This window comes from Ranitomeya imitator, chromosome 6, assembly GCF_032444005.1.
Source record: "Ranitomeya imitator isolate aRanImi1 chromosome 6, aRanImi1.pri, whole genome shotgun sequence".
Taxonomy (NCBI): Eukaryota; Metazoa; Chordata; class Amphibia; order Anura; family Dendrobatidae; genus Ranitomeya; species Ranitomeya imitator.
The window spans coordinates 379292685-379315894 of NC_091287.1; the positions used below are offsets into that span (position 1 = coordinate 379292685).

At 42.6% G+C, this 23210-nt stretch overlaps 1 protein-coding gene across 1 annotated transcript in view; it reads left to right on the top strand.

The window, feature by feature from the left end:
* The window catches only part of PIEZO2 (piezo type mechanosensitive ion channel component 2), a 628465-nt gene that overhangs the window by 569363 nt on the left and 35892 nt on the right, over window positions 1-23210 (top strand). Inside the window, exons 38-40 of the mRNA XM_069731039.1 lie at window positions 10771-10938; window positions 16733-17116; window positions 17285-17543. Of these exons, the coding sequence (XP_069587140.1) occupies window positions 10771-10938; window positions 16733-17116; window positions 17285-17543 (811 nt within the window). The remainder of the gene's footprint in view (window positions 1-10770; window positions 10939-16732; window positions 17117-17284; window positions 17544-23210) is intronic.

Sequence of the window (23210 nt, forward strand, 5' to 3'; positions counted from 1 at the left end):
CCATTGTGTCCTCGTTGTTCACTGTGCCTTGCACCACCCACCATCATGTCTGCATTTCTGGGAAGCCCTGGGGATATACTTCACCTGTGGGAAGGTATACCATCTAGCTGCCATTCCATCACCCCAGTGGACCCCTAAGCAGCATCGGTCACCCTGACCGAATACCACAGGTGGCGTCACGAACACTACCATTTTCTACAAGCTCTAACCCCTTTTATTGGGCGCCCCTCATAGGGCCACGGTCCGGGTCGGGCCACCGTGACATCCCAGCTGAGGGAACTGAGGGACCCGGTACCAAGAACCCCATTGCCCTTACGTGGGGGCGATCCAACGGCACATGAGGGGCTCTCCAAATGCGACATGGCGTCCTCTAATTATTACAGCAAATTTTGCATTCAAAAAGTCAAATGCTCTCCTTTCCTTGCAAGCCCTGCCGTGCACCCAAACAGGAGTATTCCCCCACATATGGGGTATCAGCGTACTCAGGAGAAATTGCACAACAAATTGTATGGAGCAATTTCTCCTGCTACCCTTATGAAAATTAAAAATTTGGAGCTAAAAAGATTTATCTGGGAAAAAAGTTATTTTTTCATGGCTTAATGTTATAAACTTGTGTGAAGCACCTGTGGGTTCAAGGTGCTCTAAACACATCTAGATAAGTTCCCTAAGGGATCTAGTTTCCAAAATGGTGTCACTTGTTGGGGGTTTCCATTGTTTAGGCAAATCAAGGGCTCGCCAAATTTGACATGACATTCTCTAATTATTCCAACAAATTTTACATTCAAAAAGTGATTTGGCACTACTTACCTTCCCTGCCATGTGCCCAAACAGAAAATTTCCCCCCACATACAAATTGTATGGTCCATTTTCTCCTGTTACCCTTGTGCAAATTTAAAAAAAAATTAGGTCTAATGGGAAATTTTTGTGAAAGAAAAGTAAATGTTTTTTTTTCTTACACATTCCAAAAATTCCTGTGAAGCACCTGAAGGGTTAATAAACTTCTTGTATGTGATACCTTGAGGGGTGCAGTTTTTAGAATGGTGTCACTTTTGGGGATTTTCTGTCATATAGGCCCCTTAAAGTCACTTCAAATGTGATGTGGTCCCTGAAAATATAGTTTTGAAAATTTAGTTGTAAAAATGAGAAATCACTGCTCAACTTTTAACCGTTTTTACTTCCTAACAAAAAAAAAATTACGTTTCAAAAGTTGTGCTGATGTAAAATAGACATTTCGGAAATGATAAATATTAACTATTTTGTGCAATATGACTGATTTAAGGGCATAAAAATAAAAAGTTTGAAAATTGCGAAATTTTCCAAATTTTCGCAAAACTTTCATTTTTTTATAAATAAACACAAGCTATATCAAATAAATTTGACCACTTTCATAAAGTACAATATGTCACGAGAAAACATTCTCAGAATCACCGGGATCCGTTGTAGTGTTCCAGAGTTATGATCTCATAAATTGACAGTTGTCAGAATTATAAAAACTGGCCTGGTCAGGAAGGTGAAAACAGGCTTCAGGGTGAAAGGGTTAAGTCAAATTTCCTAAAATGCCTGTTTTCATTTGAATTCTAACATTTTAAGCTTCAAAACTTGCCTGACCTTAATTATCACCCTGCTGAATCATCAGAGAGTGAGCTTTTTGTGTGGTAGTGTGGATTTCACGATAATGCCCTGCCCTGCCCCGGGCGAAAGAGTCTCACAGCCCACGTAGCATATAGCACAGCCACGTAGTATATAGTACAGCCACGTAGTATATAGCACAGGCACGTATTGTATAGCACAGCTATGTAGTATCTAACACAACCACGTAGTATATAGCACAGCCACGTAGTATATAGCAGCCACGTAGTATATAGCACAGGTACGTAGTATATAGCACAGCCCACGCAGTATATAACACAGCCACGTAGTATATAGCACAGCCACGTAGTATATTGCACAGCCACGTCTTATATAGCACAGGCACATAGTATATAGCACAGCTACTTAGTATATAACACAGCCACGTAGTATATAGAACAGCCACTAGTATATTGCAGAGCCACGTAGTATATAGCACAGCCCACGCAGTATAGTGTGTTTCAAATTATTATGCAAATTGGATTTAAGTGTCATAAAGATTTAATTGTTTTGTTTTTCAAATAAACTCGTGGATGGTATTGTGTCTCAGGGCTCAATGGATCACTGAAGTCAATCTTAAACACATGTGAGAATTAGTTTTCCAAGTGATTCTAATTAAAGGAAAACTACTTAAAAATGATGTTCCACATTATTAAGCAGGCCACAGGTTTCAAGCAATATGGGAAATAAAAATGCTCTCTCTGCTGTTGAAAAGCGTTAAATAGTGCAATGCCTTGGTCAAGGTATGAAAACATTAGATATTTCACGAAAATTTAAGAGTGATCATCATACCGTGAAGAGATTTGTGACTGAAACAGAGCACAGACAGAGTTCATGCAGATAAAGGCATAATCAGGAAGGTTTCTGCCAGAGAAATTAATTGGACTAAGAGAGCAGCTGCCAAAATATAATTACAAAGCAGCAAACAGTTATTTGAAGTTGCTGGTGCCTCTGGAGTCCCTTGAACCTCAAGGTGTAGGATCCTTCAAAGGGTTGCTGTGGTGCATAAACCTACTATTCGTCCACCCCTAAACAGTATTCACAAGCAGACAAAGTTGCAATGGGCCCAGACATACAGGAAGACTAATTTTCAAACAGTCTTGTTTATTGATGAGTGTCGAGCAACCCTGGATGGTCCAGATGGATGGAGTAGTGGATGGTTGGTGGATGGCCACCATGTCCCAACAAGGCTGCGACATCAGCAAGGAGGTGTGTTATGATCAGGTGACCTTGGAGCCGCATGAAAACTTTAACTGGAGTAGGTGGTCACTATACTGACCGCAATCCCTGATCTTAACAGCGCAACTAGAAGTAGCCGTGGGGTGTGCCTAACAAAACCTAGACACCTCGACACAGCCGGAGGACTAAATACCCCTATAGATGGAAATAGGAATTTCTATCTTGCCTCAGAGCAGAACCCCAAAGGATAGGCAGCCCCCCACAAATATTGACTGTGAGTAGTAGAGGAAAAGACAAACGCAGGCAGGAAACAGGATTTAGCAAATGAGGCACACACTAGCTAAATAGGAAAGGATAGGACAGGATACTAAGCGGTCAGTATTAAAAATCCTTCCAAAAATATCCACAGCAGAAAATACAAAACTCCACCATCTAACTAAAGATGTGGAGCGTATATCTGCAACTCCAGAGAATCCAACAAGACTGAGAAAACACTGACACAGTCTAAGCTGGACAAGAGAAAAACAAATGAATAGCACAGAATATAAGCACACTACATGTGTGCCACAGTAACAAAAACCCAACACTTATCTTTGCTGAATTTAGCAGCTAAGCAGGAGAAGCCAGAAAGTGATCCAACACTTCACAAGAAGCATTGACAACTGGAAAGGGCTAATGAATCCTGCACACCTAAATATCCCAGTCAGAACTGCAATCAGCAGATACACCTGGCCAGGACTGCGACTCAGAGACAACTGCATTCCCACCTACAACCACTGGAGGGAACCCAAGAGCAGAATTCACAACAGAGGTGGAGGAGTCATGTTTTGGGCCGGAATCATGGGGAAACAGCTGGTAGGGCCCTTTAAGGTTCCTGAAGGTGTGAAAATGACCTCTGCAAAGTATACAGAGTTTCTGACTGACAACTTTCTTCCATGGTATAAAAAGCAGAAACGTGCCTTCAGGAGCAAAATCATCTTCATGCATGACAATGCATCATCTCATGCTGCAAGGAATACCTCTGAATCATTGGCTGCTATGGGCATAAAAGGAAATAAACTCATGGTGTGACCACCATCTTCCCCTGACCTCAACCCTATAGAGAACCTTTGGAGTATCATCAAGCAAAAGATCTATAAGGGTGGGAGGGCAGTTCACATCAAAACAGTAGCTCGGGGAGGCTATTCTGACTTCATGCAAAGAAATACAAGTGGAAACTCTCCAAAAACTCACAAGTTCAATGGATGCAAGAATTGTGAAGGTGATCTCAAAGAAGGGTTCCTATGTTAACATGTAACTTGGCCTGTTAGGATGTTTTGGAGTTAGCTTTTTAGTTCAGTGAATGTGATTTCCTAATGCTGCAAATTCCGCAAATGAGCATTTTCAGTTCTTTAAAACATATCAAATGTTTAGAAATTCTATTGTGCCTAATAATTTTGAACAGTGCATTTTGAGTTTTTATTCATTTTGGAGATTATACTGTCATCATTGGGAGGTTTCTTGAATAAAATTTGATGTATAATCTAACTGGTGATGACTTTTATTAGACTGACAGTCATTTGCACCGAACATTTAGGAAAATCTGAGAAAAATATCATTTGCATAATAATTTGGAACACGGTGTATAACACAGCCCACGTAGTATATGGCACAGCCCATGCAGTATATAACACAGCCCACAACAATATAACACAGCCCACGTAGTATATAGGATAACCCACGCAGTATATAGCACAGCCCATTCAGTATATAACACAGCTCACGTAGTATATAACACAGCCACATAGTATATAGCACAGCCACGTATTATATTGCACAGCCACATAGTATATACCACAGCCCACGTAGTGTAGAGCACAGCGACGTAGTATATAACACAGCCCACGCAGTATATAACACAGCCCACGTAGTATATAGTGCAGCGACGTAGTATAGAACACAGCCCACGCAGTATATAACACAGCCCACACAGTATGTAACACAGCCCACATAGTATATAGCAATGTGGGCACGATATCCTTGTTAAAAAAAGAATTAAAATAAAAAATAGTTATATACTCACCTGCCGGTGGCCCCCGGATCCAGCCCACGCCTTTAGCCAGTGGCGTATCCAGGGGGGGCAGCCAGGGCATGTGCCCCGGGAGCAGCCGACAGGGGGGCGCCAGCGGGCCGCCTGATGATGCGGCGGTCCAAGGAGGCTCGGGTGGGACTGCACTTGTTTCGCAGCAGAGCCCCTCCACCCCAGAGAGCCGCACACCACAGCTATTGCTGCCACAGCTCTGTGCGCACAGGGCCTGTGATGAGGTCACAGGAGGGGAGGAGTCAGGAGTCACATGATCAAGGGCCTCCATGTAGTGCAGGACTCTGCTGGTTGTCATGGTGCTCGGTGCTGGATGAGGGTAAGCTTTTGTGTGGGGTCAGGAGTGGTTTGTGTGGATGTAGCTGAGCCGTGTGTGTACGAGGTGTACGGAGTTGAGCCCTGTGTGTACGAGGTGTACGGAGCGGAACTGGGTGTGTGCAAGGTGTATGGAGCTGAGCCATGTGTACGAGGTGTACAGAGCGGAGCTGTGTGTGTACGAGGTGTACGGAGTGGAGCCGTGTGTGCAAGGTGTATGGAATGGAGTTGTGTGTGTCTATGAGGTGTATGAAGCAGAGCCGCGTGTGTACGAGGTTTACGGAGCAGAGCCGCGTGTGTTCGAGTTGTACGGAGCAGAGCCGCGTGTGTACAAGGTGTACGGAGTCGAGCTGCGTGTGTACGAGTTGTATGTAGTGGAGCCACGTGTATACGGAGCGGAATCTAGCCCAGGATATCCTTTTGGGCCTAGTAGAATTTGGTGCTACTCAGCAGTGTACTTCACCCATAAAGCAAGCTACACCGCCTGTTTACCTAAGTACTATTTTGTAATGGCATCTAGCCCTGGAAATCTTTTTGGGCCTAGTAGAATTTGGTGCTACTCAGCAGCATACTTCACCCATGAAGCAAGCTACACCGCCTGTTTACCTAACTACTATTTTGTAACGGCATCTAGCCCAGGAAATCATTTTGGGCCTAGTAGAATTTAGTACTACTCAGCAGCGTACCCCACCCATGAAGCAAGCTACACCGCCTGTTTACCTAACTACTATTTTGTAATGGCATCTAGCCCAGGAAAACCTTTTGGGCCTAGTTGAATTTAGTACTACTCAGCAGCGTACCCCACCCATGAAGCAAGCTACACCGCCTGTTTACCTAACTACTATTTTGTAATGGCATCTGGCCCAGGAAATCCTTTTGGGCCTAGTAGCAGTGAATGCTGCTCAGCAGAGTACCTCACCCATGAAGCAAGCTACACCTTCTTTCTTTCTCAATCTAACCCCTCGGCTCTGGGGTGTCCACTCTCCTTCCAGCTCTCTCCTTCTCACAGGTGGACTACCGCGTGTTTTCATATTGTGGCGAATCTTTTGGGCCCAGGCATAAGAAGTCGTCGAGGTAATGGATAATATGTGCCGCCTTACAAACGTCCATGACGACACATTCGAGGAAGCAACTAAATGCCTCAAATAGTGAGCAGGACATGGAGCACCCCATGGGCAAACAGCGATCTATGTAGTATGCTCCTTCACAGAAGCAGCCCAATGGGAGGACACTATTCGGAGGCACAGGTAGTAACCGGAACGCCCCCTCAATGTCTGTTTTGGCCATTAGGGTGCCCCTTACCAACTTCTTAACCCGCCTGATTGCCTCATCAAAGGAGGTACAGTACATAGTACTGTACTTGGTTCCGCATCAATGTTGTCGTTTACTGACCTGCCCCTTGGATATGACAAATGGTGGATTAGTCTGAATGTATTGGGTTCATTTTTTGGCACAACTCCCAAAGGGGGTACCACTACGTCTTCTAAGGAAAGTTTTCTGAATAAACCCGCCGCCATTCTATCTAAAGATATTTCTTTTTTTCTTTTTTTTTGTCAAGACGTCTGTGTGTTGGTAGAGTGAGTTTAGATTTTTACTCCAGCCTTTCTTGATTTTAGAAGGGCATGACATGCCTATATCTATGTCTCCTCCTCCTTTTACTCCTCCACCTCTTTTCTTTTCGCATGACTATATGTAGTTGTGACTTTTCCATGTGTTTGTTGTATCTTCTGAGCAGTTTGCAGCTTTTGGACACCTTTTAAGGTGTTTTCTATGTGTTTTCCATGTGTTTGTATGTGTTTGTGTTTGCCTGCCATTGGTTTTAATGGGGTTCGACGGTGTTTGTCGAACGTTCGACAAACATTCGTCGAACACTTCTCTGTTCGACGAACCGAACCGAACCCGAACACTAGGGAGGTGGCTCAACACTACTGATCACTAAAGTTTTGTTTGCCGTCCACCCATACACCCAAGTCTTTTTCAGCAACAGTTTTAATCTGTTTTACAATTTAGTACATAATGATACACAATATAATTATATAATTATACATAATTCCAGAAATATTTGTCTGTGAATACAGTTCGCTGTGCATCCACAAATGCTAGTTAAATCTCTGTCAAGCAAAGAAGTCATGTATCAAGACAATCCGGGCCAAAGCTCATTTAAAATGGACTAAGGCAAAATGAAAAACTGGTTTGCGGTCAAATGAATCAAAATGTAACATTTTTTATGAAAACCACGGATGCTGGGCCCTGTGGACTCAATAGGAGAGGGACCATCCATCTGGTTATCAGTGTTTAGTTCAGAAGCCTACAGTGCCTATAGCACTGTTCGCTTTCACATCTTGAAAGGCACTACCAATCTCTTAACATATATTATAGAAAACCATATGCTTCCATCCAGACAACATCTATTTACTGAAAGGCCTTCCATATTTCAGCAAGACAATACTAAACCACAAACTACATCTATCACAACTATATGGCATTTCACAAGAACAGTTTGGGTGATGAACTGACCTCCTGCAAATCCGGCAAAGAAGACTCAGGACTGTTGAGCAGTTAAGATTCTACATCATATAAAATTGGGGCAACATTCCACTCCCAAAGCTCCAGCAATTTTCTCCTCACTTCCTAGACATTAACAGACTGTGGTAAAAGAGGGACGGTTTGCTACACAATGGCAAACATGGCCCTGCCCCAACTTTTGAGATGTCTTGCTGTCATCAATTTCTAAATCAGTTATGCTGTGAATAAAATATGGCTATAAGGGATTTCCAAATCATTGAATCCTTGTTTTCTTTACATTTTACACAGCGTCCCAACATTTTGGGAATTTGATTTGTAGATGTACCCTATGAATAAGCACCCTCACACAGTATGATGCCCACACACACAATATGATGCAAACAGCAACAGCCAAAGTGCTTGATGTGGCCTGTGGGCCACACTTCACACATTTGGCCTTAATCATACTAGTGTCTCCATAGCTGCAGACTATAAGCTCATTTTCATTTGTTTACTGCTTAAATGGTTTATACCGAGTATGAAAATGATCCACTATCCATAGGACAGGGGAAAACTTTCAGATCAGTGGGGTTCCAACTATTGGAACCTACATTGATCCCAAGAATGGGGTTGTTCTGAATGGAGTGGAGGTGAAGTATGAGTCCATCTGCTCCACTCATTCTCTCTGAAACTGTCAGAGGTAGCCAAGTGAATGTGTACATCTCCTATACAGACCTACATGACTCCAAGGTTACAGATTACAACTTATTTGTCATCTGTTCCCTTTTATTGTATCTTTTGAGTTATGATAATTAAATAAGGTAGCAAGAAATATTGGACAGACTGGATAAAGTAACATTTCACTGGAGGGAGGGACTAAACAGGATTTGTTAGTAATCTATAACAATGGATGCACATAGGTCGGGAAGAGAGCTGTAAATAAAAGAGAAGGTGAATTTTAACCAATTAAACTATTTCTCCAGTTCTCTCATTTTTTATTTTAGATGCTTTCGATAAAACACTTGGCTGCTGTAACGCTGCTGCTGGCTCCCCTGCATGGTGTCTCCTTTCTCCTCCATGCAGGGATGTCAGCTAACTCACCACCCTTACCCTGCGGTGTTGTCTCCCGTCGTGTCCCTCCATCCTGCTGTTTGTGTGTGCTCACCGCAGTCCGGGGGCACGCCTAGTACGCACGTACCCCTGCTTCCCCATTCTTAAAGGCACAGTGTGCGCATTATGCTAAATGCTCTCAGCTTGTTGCTGAGAGGCATTTAGCATAAGTAGTACACCTGCAAGATGGCTCCCAGCCAATAGCTTGGAGGCATTTAGTGTAAAAGACTCCCTCTCCCCTAGGGCATCACCAAGCAATGTAGTGAATTATTAGTAGGGTGTACTGCTAGTGAGTTGTGAGGACCTCTGGTCCCGGTGTGGCCAGAGCCTAAACATTATCCCTTGGTTCCCGTGTGGCCAGTCCTGTGTCCATAGTCCTCTGCTCTTGGAGCGGCCAGTGCCTGAACCTTGTCCCCTGATCCCGGAGTAGCCATTACTGAACCTCGTACACTGGTCCTGGAGCGGCCAGTGCCTGAACCTTGTTCCCTGGTCCCGGAGTAGCCATTACTGAACCTCGTACACTGGTCCTGGAGCGGCCAGTGCCTGAACCTTGTCCCCTGGTTCTGGAGCAGTGAGGGCCTGAAAACTGTCCCCTGTCCTGGAGCGGCCAGTTCCTGAACCCTGTCCCCTGGTTCAGGAGTGGCCAGGTCTTAACATTGTCCTCTGGTCCCGGCTGTTACCAAAGTCCCCTGGTCCCAGTGCGGATAGTTAATGAACACTATTCCCTGGTCCAGGAGTGGCCTAACCCTGATCCTGAATCCTAGACTGGCATGTCTGAACTGAGCCCTAAATCAGTGTCAGCGTACCTGACCTTTGGGGTCAGCAGCTGCAGTACCGGGTCCGGCTCAAGGAGTGGTACCTGGTGGCTACCTGCCGCACAAGCCTGACTTCACCACTAGAGGCTCTAGTGAACACAAAGGTAGCCACTTAGTTACACCCCTTCCTGGGAAGGCCCGATCCTGGGGCACAGTAGGTCCACGGCTGGGCGCTGCCCGACCCAGCCATGACCACAACAGCTGCTGAGGTGGACATACCCTTTAACACCTTATACCTTTTTTAGGCAAATAATTCAATGTATAGACTCATTTATAGGGCAAATACTAGTAGAATAATTGGTAAAGGTTGATATTATCATAAATTATTTTTTTATTTGACCTACTGGGCTAAATTTATTATATTTGAAGTAGAACACATTTATAAAAAAAAAATGTCACATAAGCTGTCCTTGTTGCCCACATCAATCAATCAGGACTCAGCTTTCATTTGTCAACAAGGGAATCCTTTCTATTAGACAGATTAAATGAAGGATGGTCAAATATTTTGTTCAGATTAAAGGGAATCTGTCACCATTTTTTTGCTACCTCATCTGAGAGCAGTATTATGTAGGAAAGAGAAGCTGAATCCAACAATGTATCATTTAGTTTACTCGTTGCAGCAGTTCTGACACAATCAGAGTTCTTAGATTTAACATGAAGCAGAGCTGAGAAACCTAACCCTGTGAACACCAGGCTCTCTATGTGCAAAGTTTATTGACAGTGAGCTGCTTATCACAGGAGGGGGCGTGGTCGGATGACTGCTTGCTTGCCAGCTAGTCACAGCAATGATAATATCCTGGTGATAAAACCTTCACTGTAAGTAGATAACAGCATACAGCCAGAGAAGTGACATGTCACTCAGTGTTAACCCCTACCTCATTCTGTGCTCTGATTACATAGCAAAAACATGCTGACAGATTCCTTTTAATATATTTAATGTATACATCACTAACTCATTATTTCATTTATGATTACATGACATCATTAGTACTTTCAGATAATCCGTGCGTAATTTATGTGTTCATGAATGCTTGTTTGTGCTTGATGTTTAGTTGCATAATATCACACTAGACTGTGTTAAACATTTTGCTTGCTTTTTTACTTATTAATTGTCTCTGTGACTGTTTGCGCCGCTAGCTGCAACACTGAAGCAACCATGCTGTTCTCAAGGCAGTCCACACTTGATGATTTAGATGGACCAGATGCTGTACCAAAAACAAGTGAGCGTGCCAGACCTAGGCTTCGTAAAATGTACAGCATGGACATGTCCTCTTCCTCTGCTGACAGTGGCAGTGTAGCATCAAGGTGCCTTATCCATGCATGCCTTATTCACTCATTCTTTGGTCTGTTGCCACAGTATTGCATCATTCTAGCATTTGTTTTAAAGGAAATGTGTTATCAGAAAATGACCTATTGTTTAAATCAAGTTTTTATATTAAATGTATTTTTTTCTTTTTAAATTGATACTGTATTCAATTGCCAAATATAAGAATATATATAAAAAGCAGGCAATTATCACACTGGCCATTAAGCTTAATACTAGATTGTTTATCCTGTTTTGTACAAATTACTATTCAGTTGTCCCATCTCATCATAATCAGAATTACAATGAAAGGAAACACTTCTATACATGGCAGACAACACATTCATAATAGGAGATATCACAGCTCACCTCCTTCACCTTCCTTTACAAAGACCTTTGTCCGCATCAGAGCATGCCCAGAAAGTGCTTGTGTTTGAACCAATAGGGTCAGAACCAACCTGCTTATGTCCATGTAGCTGCTGAAAATAATGGAAAGTCTACAAAGAACACATCTAATATTAGGCCTAATGGTCAGTGTTGAAATTTTTTGTCAATACGTTTCCATCAAAAATATTTAAAGGGGTTGTCTGTTATAGAATAGAAAATTTTAAGGCATGGATACTCTTAAAATGAAAAACGGTAGCATACTCACCCTTCCGGCACCACTGGCGGATCCAATATAGAGAAACTTCCAGTAACATGATTTTCTAGTCACCTTACCACTGCAGCCAATTAAAGGCTTCAGTAGTCCTCTGACTTAAAAATGGAGTAGGCATTGCTTCTGGAGTGGACACTCGATTTGTAGGTGGCGCTGGAAGGTCTAAGCCTTAACTTAAGGGTTTTTTCTGTTTCAGACCACCCCAATTAATATAAAAACCTGATTTGAACAATAAGTATTTTTCTGATGGCACATTTCCTCTTACCTAGATTGTATGTTCCATCATGTTGCATGTATCCAAAGTATAACTGCAATAAAATATGCTGCATTAGCATTGCATTTAGGTACAAACCTTGTGTCAAAACTCAGCAACCGGTTTTATCCATCTTATGGTAGTAGTGCATTTCAAGCACGTGTTGCTGTGTTTTTGCCATCGTTACACCTTACTGCATTGAATAATGCAGCTTAAAGGGACTCTGTCACCTGAATTTGGCGGGACTGGTTTTGGGTCATATGGGCGGAGTTTTCTGGTGTTTGATTCACCCTTTCCTTACCCGCTGGCTGCATGCTGGGTGCAATATTGGATTGAAGTTCATTCTCTGTCCTCCATAGTACACGCCTGCGCAAAACAATCTTGCCTTGTGCAGGTGTGTACTACGGAGGACAGAGAATGAACTTCAATCCAATATTGCAGCCAGCATGCAGCCAGTGGGTAAGGAAAGGGTGAATCAAACACCAGAAAACTCCGCCCATATGACCCAAAACCAGTCCCGCCAAATTCAGGTGACAGGTTCCCTTTAAGTATATGAATATTTCTTTTTTTTCAGTTGTTGCTTGTAGAATCTGTACAAGGATTTAATAGAAAATCTTTTGACTTCTTTAATCTAACTTTAGAAAATTTCATATGGAAACTGTAAGTGGCAGATGTGCTCCCACTTAATTTGTGTGGAACACATTGATCACATAAGGCCACGTTCACACATTCAGGATTTGGTCAGTATTGTACATCAGTAATTATAAGCCAAATGCAGGAGTGGGTGATAAATACAGAAGTGGTGCCTATTATACTTTTCCTCTGATTGTTCCTCTGATTGTTTGGCTTATAAATACTGATGCAAAATACTGACCAAATACTGCTAGTGTGAACAGGGCCTTACTAGTGCTATTGACTAATTCTAGTGCTGTGTAATATGAGCTGCCACCTATATTACACACATGTCATATTCCAAACTAAATTCTGCTGTTACTTATAGAATATATAATGAGAGTAGTTCACTGCTAACGTTTAATTATATGATCCTTTTAGAAGTGTATCGGTGGGATAGTATAATAGCATACTATTTTCCATCATGCCGACTAATAGCCACAATATACTTAAAGAGTTAAAGATAGCCTGTTATCAGGATTTCAGACCCCAAACTAATGGAATATATGTAATGTAAAGGTGCTTTAATGCTGTTTAAATCTTTACCTTTCTTGTAGAAATGCGTTTTACTGTTTTACTGTTTTGGAGAAAGCCATAGTTGAAATTGTATGCTATTGACTTGCGGGTACAGTGGGTGGGCACAGCACGTACAGATCTCCCGCCTCTCTCCCGATTCCCCGCCTGCTGCCTGCCTCTTCTTTCTGACTGGCAGATCACTCATGTTTCAGGAACATGTCAGTCAGAGACAGGAGCCAGACAGCGGGCGGTTGAGGAACAGGGAGATCCAATTAATATTTTTATAATTTATTTTATATTTTGATAGATTGGATTTTTACAAACGCAGCGATACCAAATATGTATATTTTTTTCATTTCTTAATTTATAATGGGGATTTGAACTTTCATGTTTTTTTAATTTTATTCAAAGTTTTTTTAAATTTTTTTTCAATTTATTTGCAATGATTTAAAACTGATTGATTGTTTGTTCCATATATGGCAATGTTACAACATTGCTAAATGTAGCAAAACTCGCAATCTCCTAAGAACGCCAGCTATAGTCTGGTTTTCACAAGATTATCATAATGACAGGCACGGGGGACTTCAGCAGACCCCCTGCTGTAATGGCAAGCCATCGGCGTTCCGCGATCATGTCAAAGGCGAGGCGATAGGTGTATAGAAAGGGGCGCCAGCCTTCCCGGCATGCGTTAAATGCTGCTCTCAGAGAGCGATAGCTGCATTTACGAGGAGAACCCCTACCCCCCCGTGGCTATTAAAGGTAGATGATGGCTGATTAACTCAGTCATCATCTGCCAGCAAGGATGATGTACAAGTATGTCCTATGTCGGTAAGGGGTTAGAGCACCTTTATAAGCACCATTACTTTGGGGTATAAAATCCTGATGACAGGTTCTCTTTAAGTATAAATAATCAAGTAAAATGTTATTTAGTAATTATGCTAAACGTTGTGCACAGCAATCAATGCCGATCACTGTACTGACAAAGGAGGGGTGTTTCTTGGCACCTTATTACCAGGCAGGTGACCTGGCATTGTTGGCTATGAGGGTGATTATTTTATGTTAACATAATGGGCCTAAAAAAGATCAATTATGTCCAGGCCAGTCCACTATGTACTAGATACCTGTAGGTTTCATATGTAATATTATACTGTTTAGATACTGTATAAGATAGACCATTGTAGTTTAACAGTACTTATTACCAGTCTGCAGATGATCTTTTTATGTAAGAAAACAATGGGAAGCCATAGAGTGATTATTTTACTAAATAACTTCTATAAAAAATGCATGGAAGTGTTCCTATTGGCCCATAAAGGACCCAACTTTCATTAGAGTAGTTCACGTTCGGTAGCCACTTACCAATCCATGTAGAAGAGCTTGTATAGTTCAAATTGTATGATCTCACAATAACATGTGAGAGCTTGTGTTTTCACTGCAAGAGGTGAGATGTCTGTGCATACCACGATATTGATAGCCTATCCTTAGGCAATGAAAGTTAGATTGGTGGAGGTCCAACTCCTGACACCTCCAGCAATCAAAAGCCCATGCTTCTTCATCGTGTATGAAGCACAGCTGCATACCGCTCATAGTAATAACCTGCACTACCAGGCGCAGCCACTATGAGGAGTATGTAGTTGTGATGGTAAACAATGACAGGGAATCAGTCCTTGACAGCGCTGAGCCCTCTTCAGTTTGGCTAAGTTCACATTTGTGTTTGTGTGCGCAGCATATCATCTGCATATGCAAACAGATGCCAAAAAAACGCATGCAAACTCATGTGTACGCAGCAGTTTTCCTCATCAGCTTACGCAGGACGCAAAAAAGCCCGCTGCATTTGCATGCGTTTGTATGTGTTTTTTGCCTGCGTTTGCGTTTTTTATGCGCTTGCATTAGATATTTCAAGGAGGGCGTGTCTCAATGGGCGTGTTCCTGGACATGCGCAGTCCGGAGTACGCAAGCACATCGAATGCATGCATACGCAAGGACATGCGTACGCATGAGTTCGCATAGACAGTAATGCGTTTTTTTAATGCACTCATCCGCATACGCATATTTGACGGATTTTTGACGCCACCAAAAATGTTGCATTCGCACACCCCGCCGCACACCGTGAAACGATGCATGCATACACAAAAGCATGCAAACGCATGTCCATGCGTACACCATGTTAAATATATGGACGCATGCGGATGTATGCGGATCAAATGCTGCGCGCACAGACGCAAATGTGAAACCAGCTTTAGCTGATCACTGGGCTGTGAAATCTAAGGCTCTTACACATCTGACACTGACAGCCTACACTGAGGATAGTGTATACTTTTTATAGTCACACATACAACTTTACATTCCAAATGACCCATTGCACCCTTCATCTCCCAAACACTAAATGTATGTCTGAATTCCTCTATGACAAGGTTTTCTGCTAATAACATCACATTAGAAAATTACTGTTTAAAGGGAATCTGTCACCAGGTTTTTGTCACATCTGAGAAACAGATAATATAGGGGCAGAGACCCTAATTCCAGTAATAAATCACTTACTGGGCTACTTTCTGTCATTTTGATAAAATCACTTTTTTTATCTGCTGAGATCTAGCCATTCTCACAATGTTGAGATTTGTATTACCTCGCCAACACCACTGATTGTCAGCTTTCTACCCATACACAGTGTACACAGAAAGCTGCCAGTCAGTGGTGCTGGTGGGGATTATACAGAGCTCATAAATTTGCTTGACTAATTGGTAGCATGTTTACTAGTCATCTAAGGATAATTTCTTGCTGATAAAACTGAATTTATCAAAGCTACAGCAAGTAGCTCAGTAAGGCCGGGGACACACACAACGTATTAAAAAACGGTCCGTTTTTGACGGACGAGAATCGCACAAATGTTACCAAAACAGTTATCCGTGTGCAGTGCGAGAATGCGATTTTCTCGCATCAAATGATCCGTGTGACATCCGTGTGACATCCGTATGGCATCCGTATGGTGATATTTTCTCACACACTTGCAAAATGAGCAAATAATGGCTGAGCCTTTCCTGTCACCTGCCTAATGCCTGAGAATTTCTCGCAAGTCACACTGATGGTCCGTGTTCTGTGCTATTTTTTCTCACCCCCATAGACTTTCATTGGCGAGTCTCGGCCGAGATACGCTGACAATCGCAGCATACTGCGATTTCACTCGGATCCTGAATACGGCCGAGAAAATATCGGATGATGGGAGCTGCCCCATAGATTAACATTGGGACGAGTGCTATGCATTTTTTATTGCATTGCACTCGTCCGTATTACGGTCTAGTGTGACCCCGGCCTAAGTGATATTTCAGTGGAATCAGGGTCTCTGCTCTTACATTATGCTGCTCTGAGATTAGGTGGCAAAAAGCTGCTGACAGACCCCCTTTAAGCATTTTATGGATATCCTCTTTAAAATAGCTGAGAAACGGTTTAGATTCAAGTAACAAATTAAATGCAAAAACTCATGGTCTAAAGAGAAATAGATGTTCTGCTCCTTTTTCTGCAGGGGTGTAAATGAACATTAATATGAGTGTTAATTTTGAGAAAAAAACATTCAGAAGCCACAAATAGAATCACACCTAAACTGTTCTTAAGCTGTAAAATGGCCTAGTCGTATTATGTGTAATTGACCATTTAGCTTTGGCAAGTTTCATTTCCAGTTTACCAGCTTGTCTTTCCTAAACAGTGAACCGACACAGTGCACCATGGTCTACTCCAGGCAGGGGACTACTGAAACTATAGAAGAAGCAGATGATGAGCAGGAAGAAGATGGCAAAAGTCCAACCTCCAGATTAGCTCCATCTGATGAAGAATATTGTGTTGATCTAGAGGGATCTAGCTACACACCTGATACAGAGCTGCCATTATACTCCACCGCTGATGGAGATCTTCCACCATCTTACAGCAAAGCTGTCAGCTTCGAGCAGCTGTCATTTGCTTCTCATGATGAATCTGCTGACAATAACCTGATGGTTTTAAGTCCAGATGACAGCCATATTGACAAGTACCATGATACTCTTCTGCCTACTCTGACACATGAGCTGACTGCAAGTGAACTTCTGCTAAATAAGTAGGTGTTTTTATTTCTTTGACATTTTTCTCTTCTTATTCTCATAAACCTCATTGTAAATCTTATAGGTTAAATTCTCGAGTTGTATTTGTTCAGTATTGAAGGTATTAGTTTGTTTGTCCTGTGAATTTTACATCATTTTTTTAACAATTTCTTTTCATTTGACAGGATGTTTGAAGATGAAGAGCTGGAAGATTCTGAGAAATTTTATACTGGGCAACCACGCTTGCTGCAGCTTATTTATGCTCTTTACAATACCTTAGTGGCCAGATCAGAAATGGTTTGCTATTTTGTGATCATTCTCAACCATATGATTTCTGCTTCCATAATAACATTGGTTCTCCCAATTCTCATATTTTTGTGGGCCATGCTGTCTGTTCCACGCCCCAGTAAAAGGTTTTGGATGGCTGCCATTGTATATACTGAGGTAAATGTTTACGTTCCCATATATCTTGTTCTCAGATAAGCAATAAAATAAGTTTGCATATTCAAATGGTATAATTAAAATTCTGCACAAACTTGTACTTCCAAGGGCATTTGATAAGGAGGAAAAGCCCCATAGCAAAACCTGCATGGGCATATTCATGCTTCCTTGTTAGTTTTCAAATGGATCAAATTAGATCACCATAGGGTACAATTGTAATCTTAGTTTTCATGAACCTCTTATGTCTTGCAGTTTTAATATGAATGTTGAATCATCTGAATGGAAACCTTACAACCATCCAAGGCCAGTCTCACACGTCCAGATAATTCCGGTACCGGAAAAAATCGGTACCGGAATTATCCGTGTCTGTGTGCCCCTACGTTTCTGTGGCACATCAGTGTGGCACACGAGCGGCACACATGTGTCACACGTGTGCCCACTGGGTACCACACGCACCGTGCTGGGTACCACACGTACCAGCATCTGGTGCTGAAGCCGCGATTCATATCTTCCCTGCAGCAGCGTTTGCTGTAGAGAAGATATGAATAATTGTGTTTAAAAAAAAGATCTATGTGCCCCCTGCCCTCCAACCCTCTGTGCGCCCCCCCGCTGTTCTGAAAATACTCACCCGGCTCACTCCCTCGCCGGCGCTGCTTCTTGTTCTGGCCGCATCTTCTCCTGTATGCGGTCACGTGGGGCCGCTCATTTACAGTAATGAATATGCGGCTCCACCCCTATGGGAGGTGGAGCCGCATATTCATGACTGTAATCGGCGGCACCACGTGACCGCTGATACAGTAGAAGATGCGGCCAGAACAGGAAGCAGCGCCAGCCAGCGAGGGAGCCGGGTGAGTATTTTCAGAACAGCGGGGGGGCGCACAGGGGGTGGGGGGGCGCACAGGGGGTGGGAGGGCGGGGGGCACATAGATCTTTATTTTAAACACAATTATTCATATCTTCTCTACAGCAAACGCTGCTGCAGGGAAGATATGAATCGCAGCTTCAGCACCAGCGGTGGGGACAGCGCTTAATGTAGCGCTGTCTCCTGCACGGCACACGGACTGCACACGGACAACGTCCGTGTGCGGTACGTGTTTTACACGGACCCATTGACTTTAATGGGTCCGTGTAATACATGCGCTCCCACGAACACTGACATGTCTCCGTGTTTGGCACACGGAGACACGGTCCGCAAAAAATCAATGACATCTGAACAGATGCATTGATTTTAATGTGTCTACGTGTGTCAGTGGCTCCGGTACGTGAGGAAACTGTCACCTCACGTACCGGAGCCACTGACGTGTGAAACCGGCCTAAATCAGGGTTTCCAACCAACCAGAAATTCCAGGACAGTCTATGAAAATAGGGCACTATATTTCCTCTGTATGTAAAAAAGTTTTAAGGCACACATGATTTTTTTCAAGCTGAGGAAACCTCTACAGATTATTTTGACTGTAATTATCATCATTTAACAGTTTGCAGTGATTGCAGCTGATGTCTAAATATCAGATTTATGGGCTATAGACTGATATCACTTACACTACTCCCAAAAAGTTAGGGAAATTTGGCTTTCGAATGAAATTTATGGAAAACGTAAAAAGTTCACTCTATATTCATATTTTATCATGAAACTAGAACATTTAAGGCCCCTTTCACACATCAGGTTTTTACTATCAGTCGCAATCCGTCGAATTTTGAAAAAAAACAAATCCGGCAACTGATGCCGCCGGATCCGTTTTTTTTCTCATAGATTTGCATTAGCGACGGATTGCGAAGGATGTTCTCATGTTTCATCCGTTGTTCGCCAGATCCGTTGAAGATTGTTTGTTCAGCTGCCGGAGACAACCGGCAAAGTAACTTTTTTGTGTACGAAAAAACAGACAGCGACGGATCCGTCGCTGTTCATCGTTGGCTCGAATGGAAGCCTATGGGCGCCAGATCCGTCATTGTGATTGACCGCAAAAACTGATTTGTGAAAGGGGCCTAAGTAGTCAAGGTATTGTCTGTTGAGGAATGGCATCCCACTCTTCTTGAAGGGCGGCCTAAAGGTCATTGAGGTTCTGGGGTACAGAACCTCTACACAGCGACTCAGCTAAGCACATAGGTTTTCGTGAATCGACTTTCATCAGTGAACAGCACTGAAGCCAACTTCTCCCTCTTCCAGCTTTGATGTTTTCTGACCCATGCAAGACAATGACGCCAGTGTCTGGTGGTGTGGTCATGGACCCTTACAGGTCGTCTAGCACACAGACCACATTGATGTAAATGGTTTTGAGTAGTCTGAGGTGATACTTTGGTGCCTCTCACTTCCCTTAAATGTGCCTGTAGTTATGTGGCATTAATCATCTGTTCCGAAGGACATTGTTGACAATGAAGCAGTCATTAGTTTTGGGATGTGGCTAAAGGACATTCACTGCTCTGCCTGTCTGTGACTCTTCCAGCCTCTCTTTATCTCTGTTGCAACCTGCTGATGACTCTCTTATGACACTCAGTGGCCTCTTCCATCTTAGAACATCCTACTTGAAGCCTCGCAATGGCGAAGAACTGTTAATCAATTGTTTGGTGTTGTCTTGTTTTCATGATGTTAACCCCTTTACCCCCAAGGGTGGTTTGCACGTTAATGACCGGGCCAATTTTTACAATTCTGACCACTGTCCCTTTATGAGGTTATAACTCTGGAACACTTCAATGGATCCCGTTGATTCTGACATTGTTTTCTCGTGACATATTGTACTTCATGACAATGGTAAAAATTCTTTGATAGTACCTGCGTTTATTTGTGAAAAAAAGGGAAATTTGGCGAAAATTATGAAAATTTCTCAATTTTCCAACTTTGAATTTTTATGCAATTAAATCACAGAGATATGTCACACAAAATACTTAATAAGTAACATTTACCACATGTCTACTTTACATCAGCACAATTTTGGAACCAAAATTTTTTTTTGTTAGGGAGTTATAAGGGTTAAAAGTTGACCAGCAATTTCTCATTTCTACAACACCATTTTATTTTAGGGACCACATCTCATTTGAAGTCATTTTGAGGAGTCTATATGATAGAAAATACCCAAGTGTGACACCATTCTAAAAACTACACCCCTCAAGGTGCTCAAAACCATATTCAAGAAGTTTATTAACCCTTCTGGTGCTTCACAGGAATTTTTTGAATGTTTAAATAAAAATGAACATTTAACTTTTTTTCACAAAAAATTTAATTCAGCTCCAATTTGTTTTATTTTACCAAGGGTAACAGGAGAAAATGGACCCCAAACATTGTTGTACAATTTGTCCTGAGTACGCCAATACCCCACATGTGGGGGTAAACCACTGTTTGGGCGCATGGCAGAGCTCGGAAGCGAAGGAGCGCCATTTGACTTTTCAATGCAAAATTGACTGGAATTGAGATGGGACGCCATGTTTCGTTTGGAGAGCCCCTGATGTGGCTAAACATTGAAACCCCCCACAAGTGACACCATTTTGGAAAGTAGACCCCCTAAGGAACTTTTCTAGAGGTGTGGTGAGCACTTTGACCCACCAAGTGCTTCACAGAAGTTTATAATGTAGAACCGTAAAAATAAAAAATCATATTTTTTCACAAAAATTATCTTTTCGCCCCCAATTTTTTATTTTCCCAAGGGTAAGAGAAGAAATTGGACCCCAAAAGTTGTTGTACAATTTGTCCTGAGTACGCTGATAGCCCATATGTGGGGGTAAACCACTGTTTGGGCGGATGGGAGAGCTCGAAAGGGATGGAGCGCCGTTTGACTTTTCAATGCAAAATTGACAGGAATTGAGATGGGACGCCATGTTGCGTTTGAAGAGCCACTGATGTGCCTAAACATTGAAACCCCCCACAAGTGACACCATTTTGGAAAGTAGACCCCCTAAGGAACTTATCTAGAGGTGTGGTGAGTACTTTGACCCACCAAGTGCTTCACAGAAGTTTATAATGTAGAACCGTAAAAATAAAAAATCATATTTTTTCACAAAAATTATCTTTTCGCCCCCAATTTTTTATTTTCCCAAGGGTAAGAGAAGAAATTGGACCCCAACAGTTGTTGTACAATTTGTCCTGAGTACGTTGATACCCCATATGTGGGGGTAAACCACTGTTTGGGCGGATGGGAGAGCTCGGAAGGGAAGGAGCGCCGTTTGACTTTTCAAAGCAAAATTGACATGAATTGAGATAGAACGCCATGTTGCATTTGAAGAGCCACTGATGTGCCTAAACATTGAAACCCCCCACAAGTGACACCATTTTGGAAAGTAGACCCCCTAAGGAACTTATCTAGAGGTGTGGTGAGCACTTTGACTAACCAAGTGCTTCACAGAAGTTTATAATGCAGAGCCGTAAAAATAAAACAAAATTTTTTTCCCACAAAAATTATTTTTTTAGCCCCCAGTTTTGTATTTTCCTGAGGGTAACAGGAGAAATTGGACCCCAAAATCTGTTGCCCAATTGGTCCTGAGTGCGATGATACACCATATGTGGGGGGAACCACTGTTTGGGCACATGGGAGGGCTCAGAAGGGAAGGAGTGCCATTTGAATGCAGACTTAGATGGAATGGTCTGCAGGTGTCACATTGCGTTTGCAGAGCCCCTAATGTACCTAAACAGTAGAAACCCCCCACAAGTGACACCATTTTGGAAAGTAGACCCCCTAAGGAACTTATCTAGATGTGTGCTGAGCGCTTTGACCCACCAAGGGCTTCACAGAAGTTTATAATGGAGAGCCGTAAAAATAAAACAAAATTTTTTTCCCACAAAAATTATTTTTTAGCCCCCCAGTTTTAAATTTTCCCGAGGGTAACAGGAGAAATTCGACCCCACAATTTGTTGTCCAATTTGTCCTGAGTGCGCTGATACCCCATATGTGGGGGGGAACCACTGTTTGGGCGCATGGGAGGGCTCGGAAGGGAAGGAGCTCCATTTGGAATGAGGACTTAGATGGAATGGTCTGCAGGTGTCACATTGCATTTGCAGAGCCCCTAATGTACCTAAACAGTAGAAACCTCCCACAAGTGACACCATTTTGGAAACTAGACCCCCTAAGGAACTCATCTAGATGTGTTGTGATAGCTTTGAACCCCCAAGTGTTTCACTACAGTTTGTAACGCAGAGCCGTGAAAATTTAAAAAAAAAATCTTTCCCCCCAAAATTATTTTTTAGCCCCCAGTTTTGTATTTTCCCGAGGGTAAGAGGAGAAATTCGACCCCAAAAGTTGTTGTCCAATTTGTCCTGAGTACGCTGATACCCCGTATGTTGGGGGAAACCACCGTTTGAGCGCATGGCAGAGCTCGGAAGGGAAGGAGCGCTGTTATGCTGTGCTATCAGGCAACACAGTGTGCAGTAATCAGCGCACATACAGTGATATGGCAATAACCCAAAAACAATAGAACAAGCTCTGAGACGTGGAATCTCTGCAGACTGCAATACCTGAACCTATCCTCACACAACTAAAAGCAGCAGTGGATTGCGCCTAACACTACCTATGCAACTCGGCACTGCCTGAGGAGCTGACTAGCCTGAAGATAGAAATACAAGCCTGACTTGCCTCAGAGAAATACCCCAAAGGAAAAGGCAGCCCCCCACATATAATGACTGTTAGCAAGATGAAAAGACAAAACGTAGGAATGAAATAGATTCAGCAAAGTGAGGCCCGATATTCT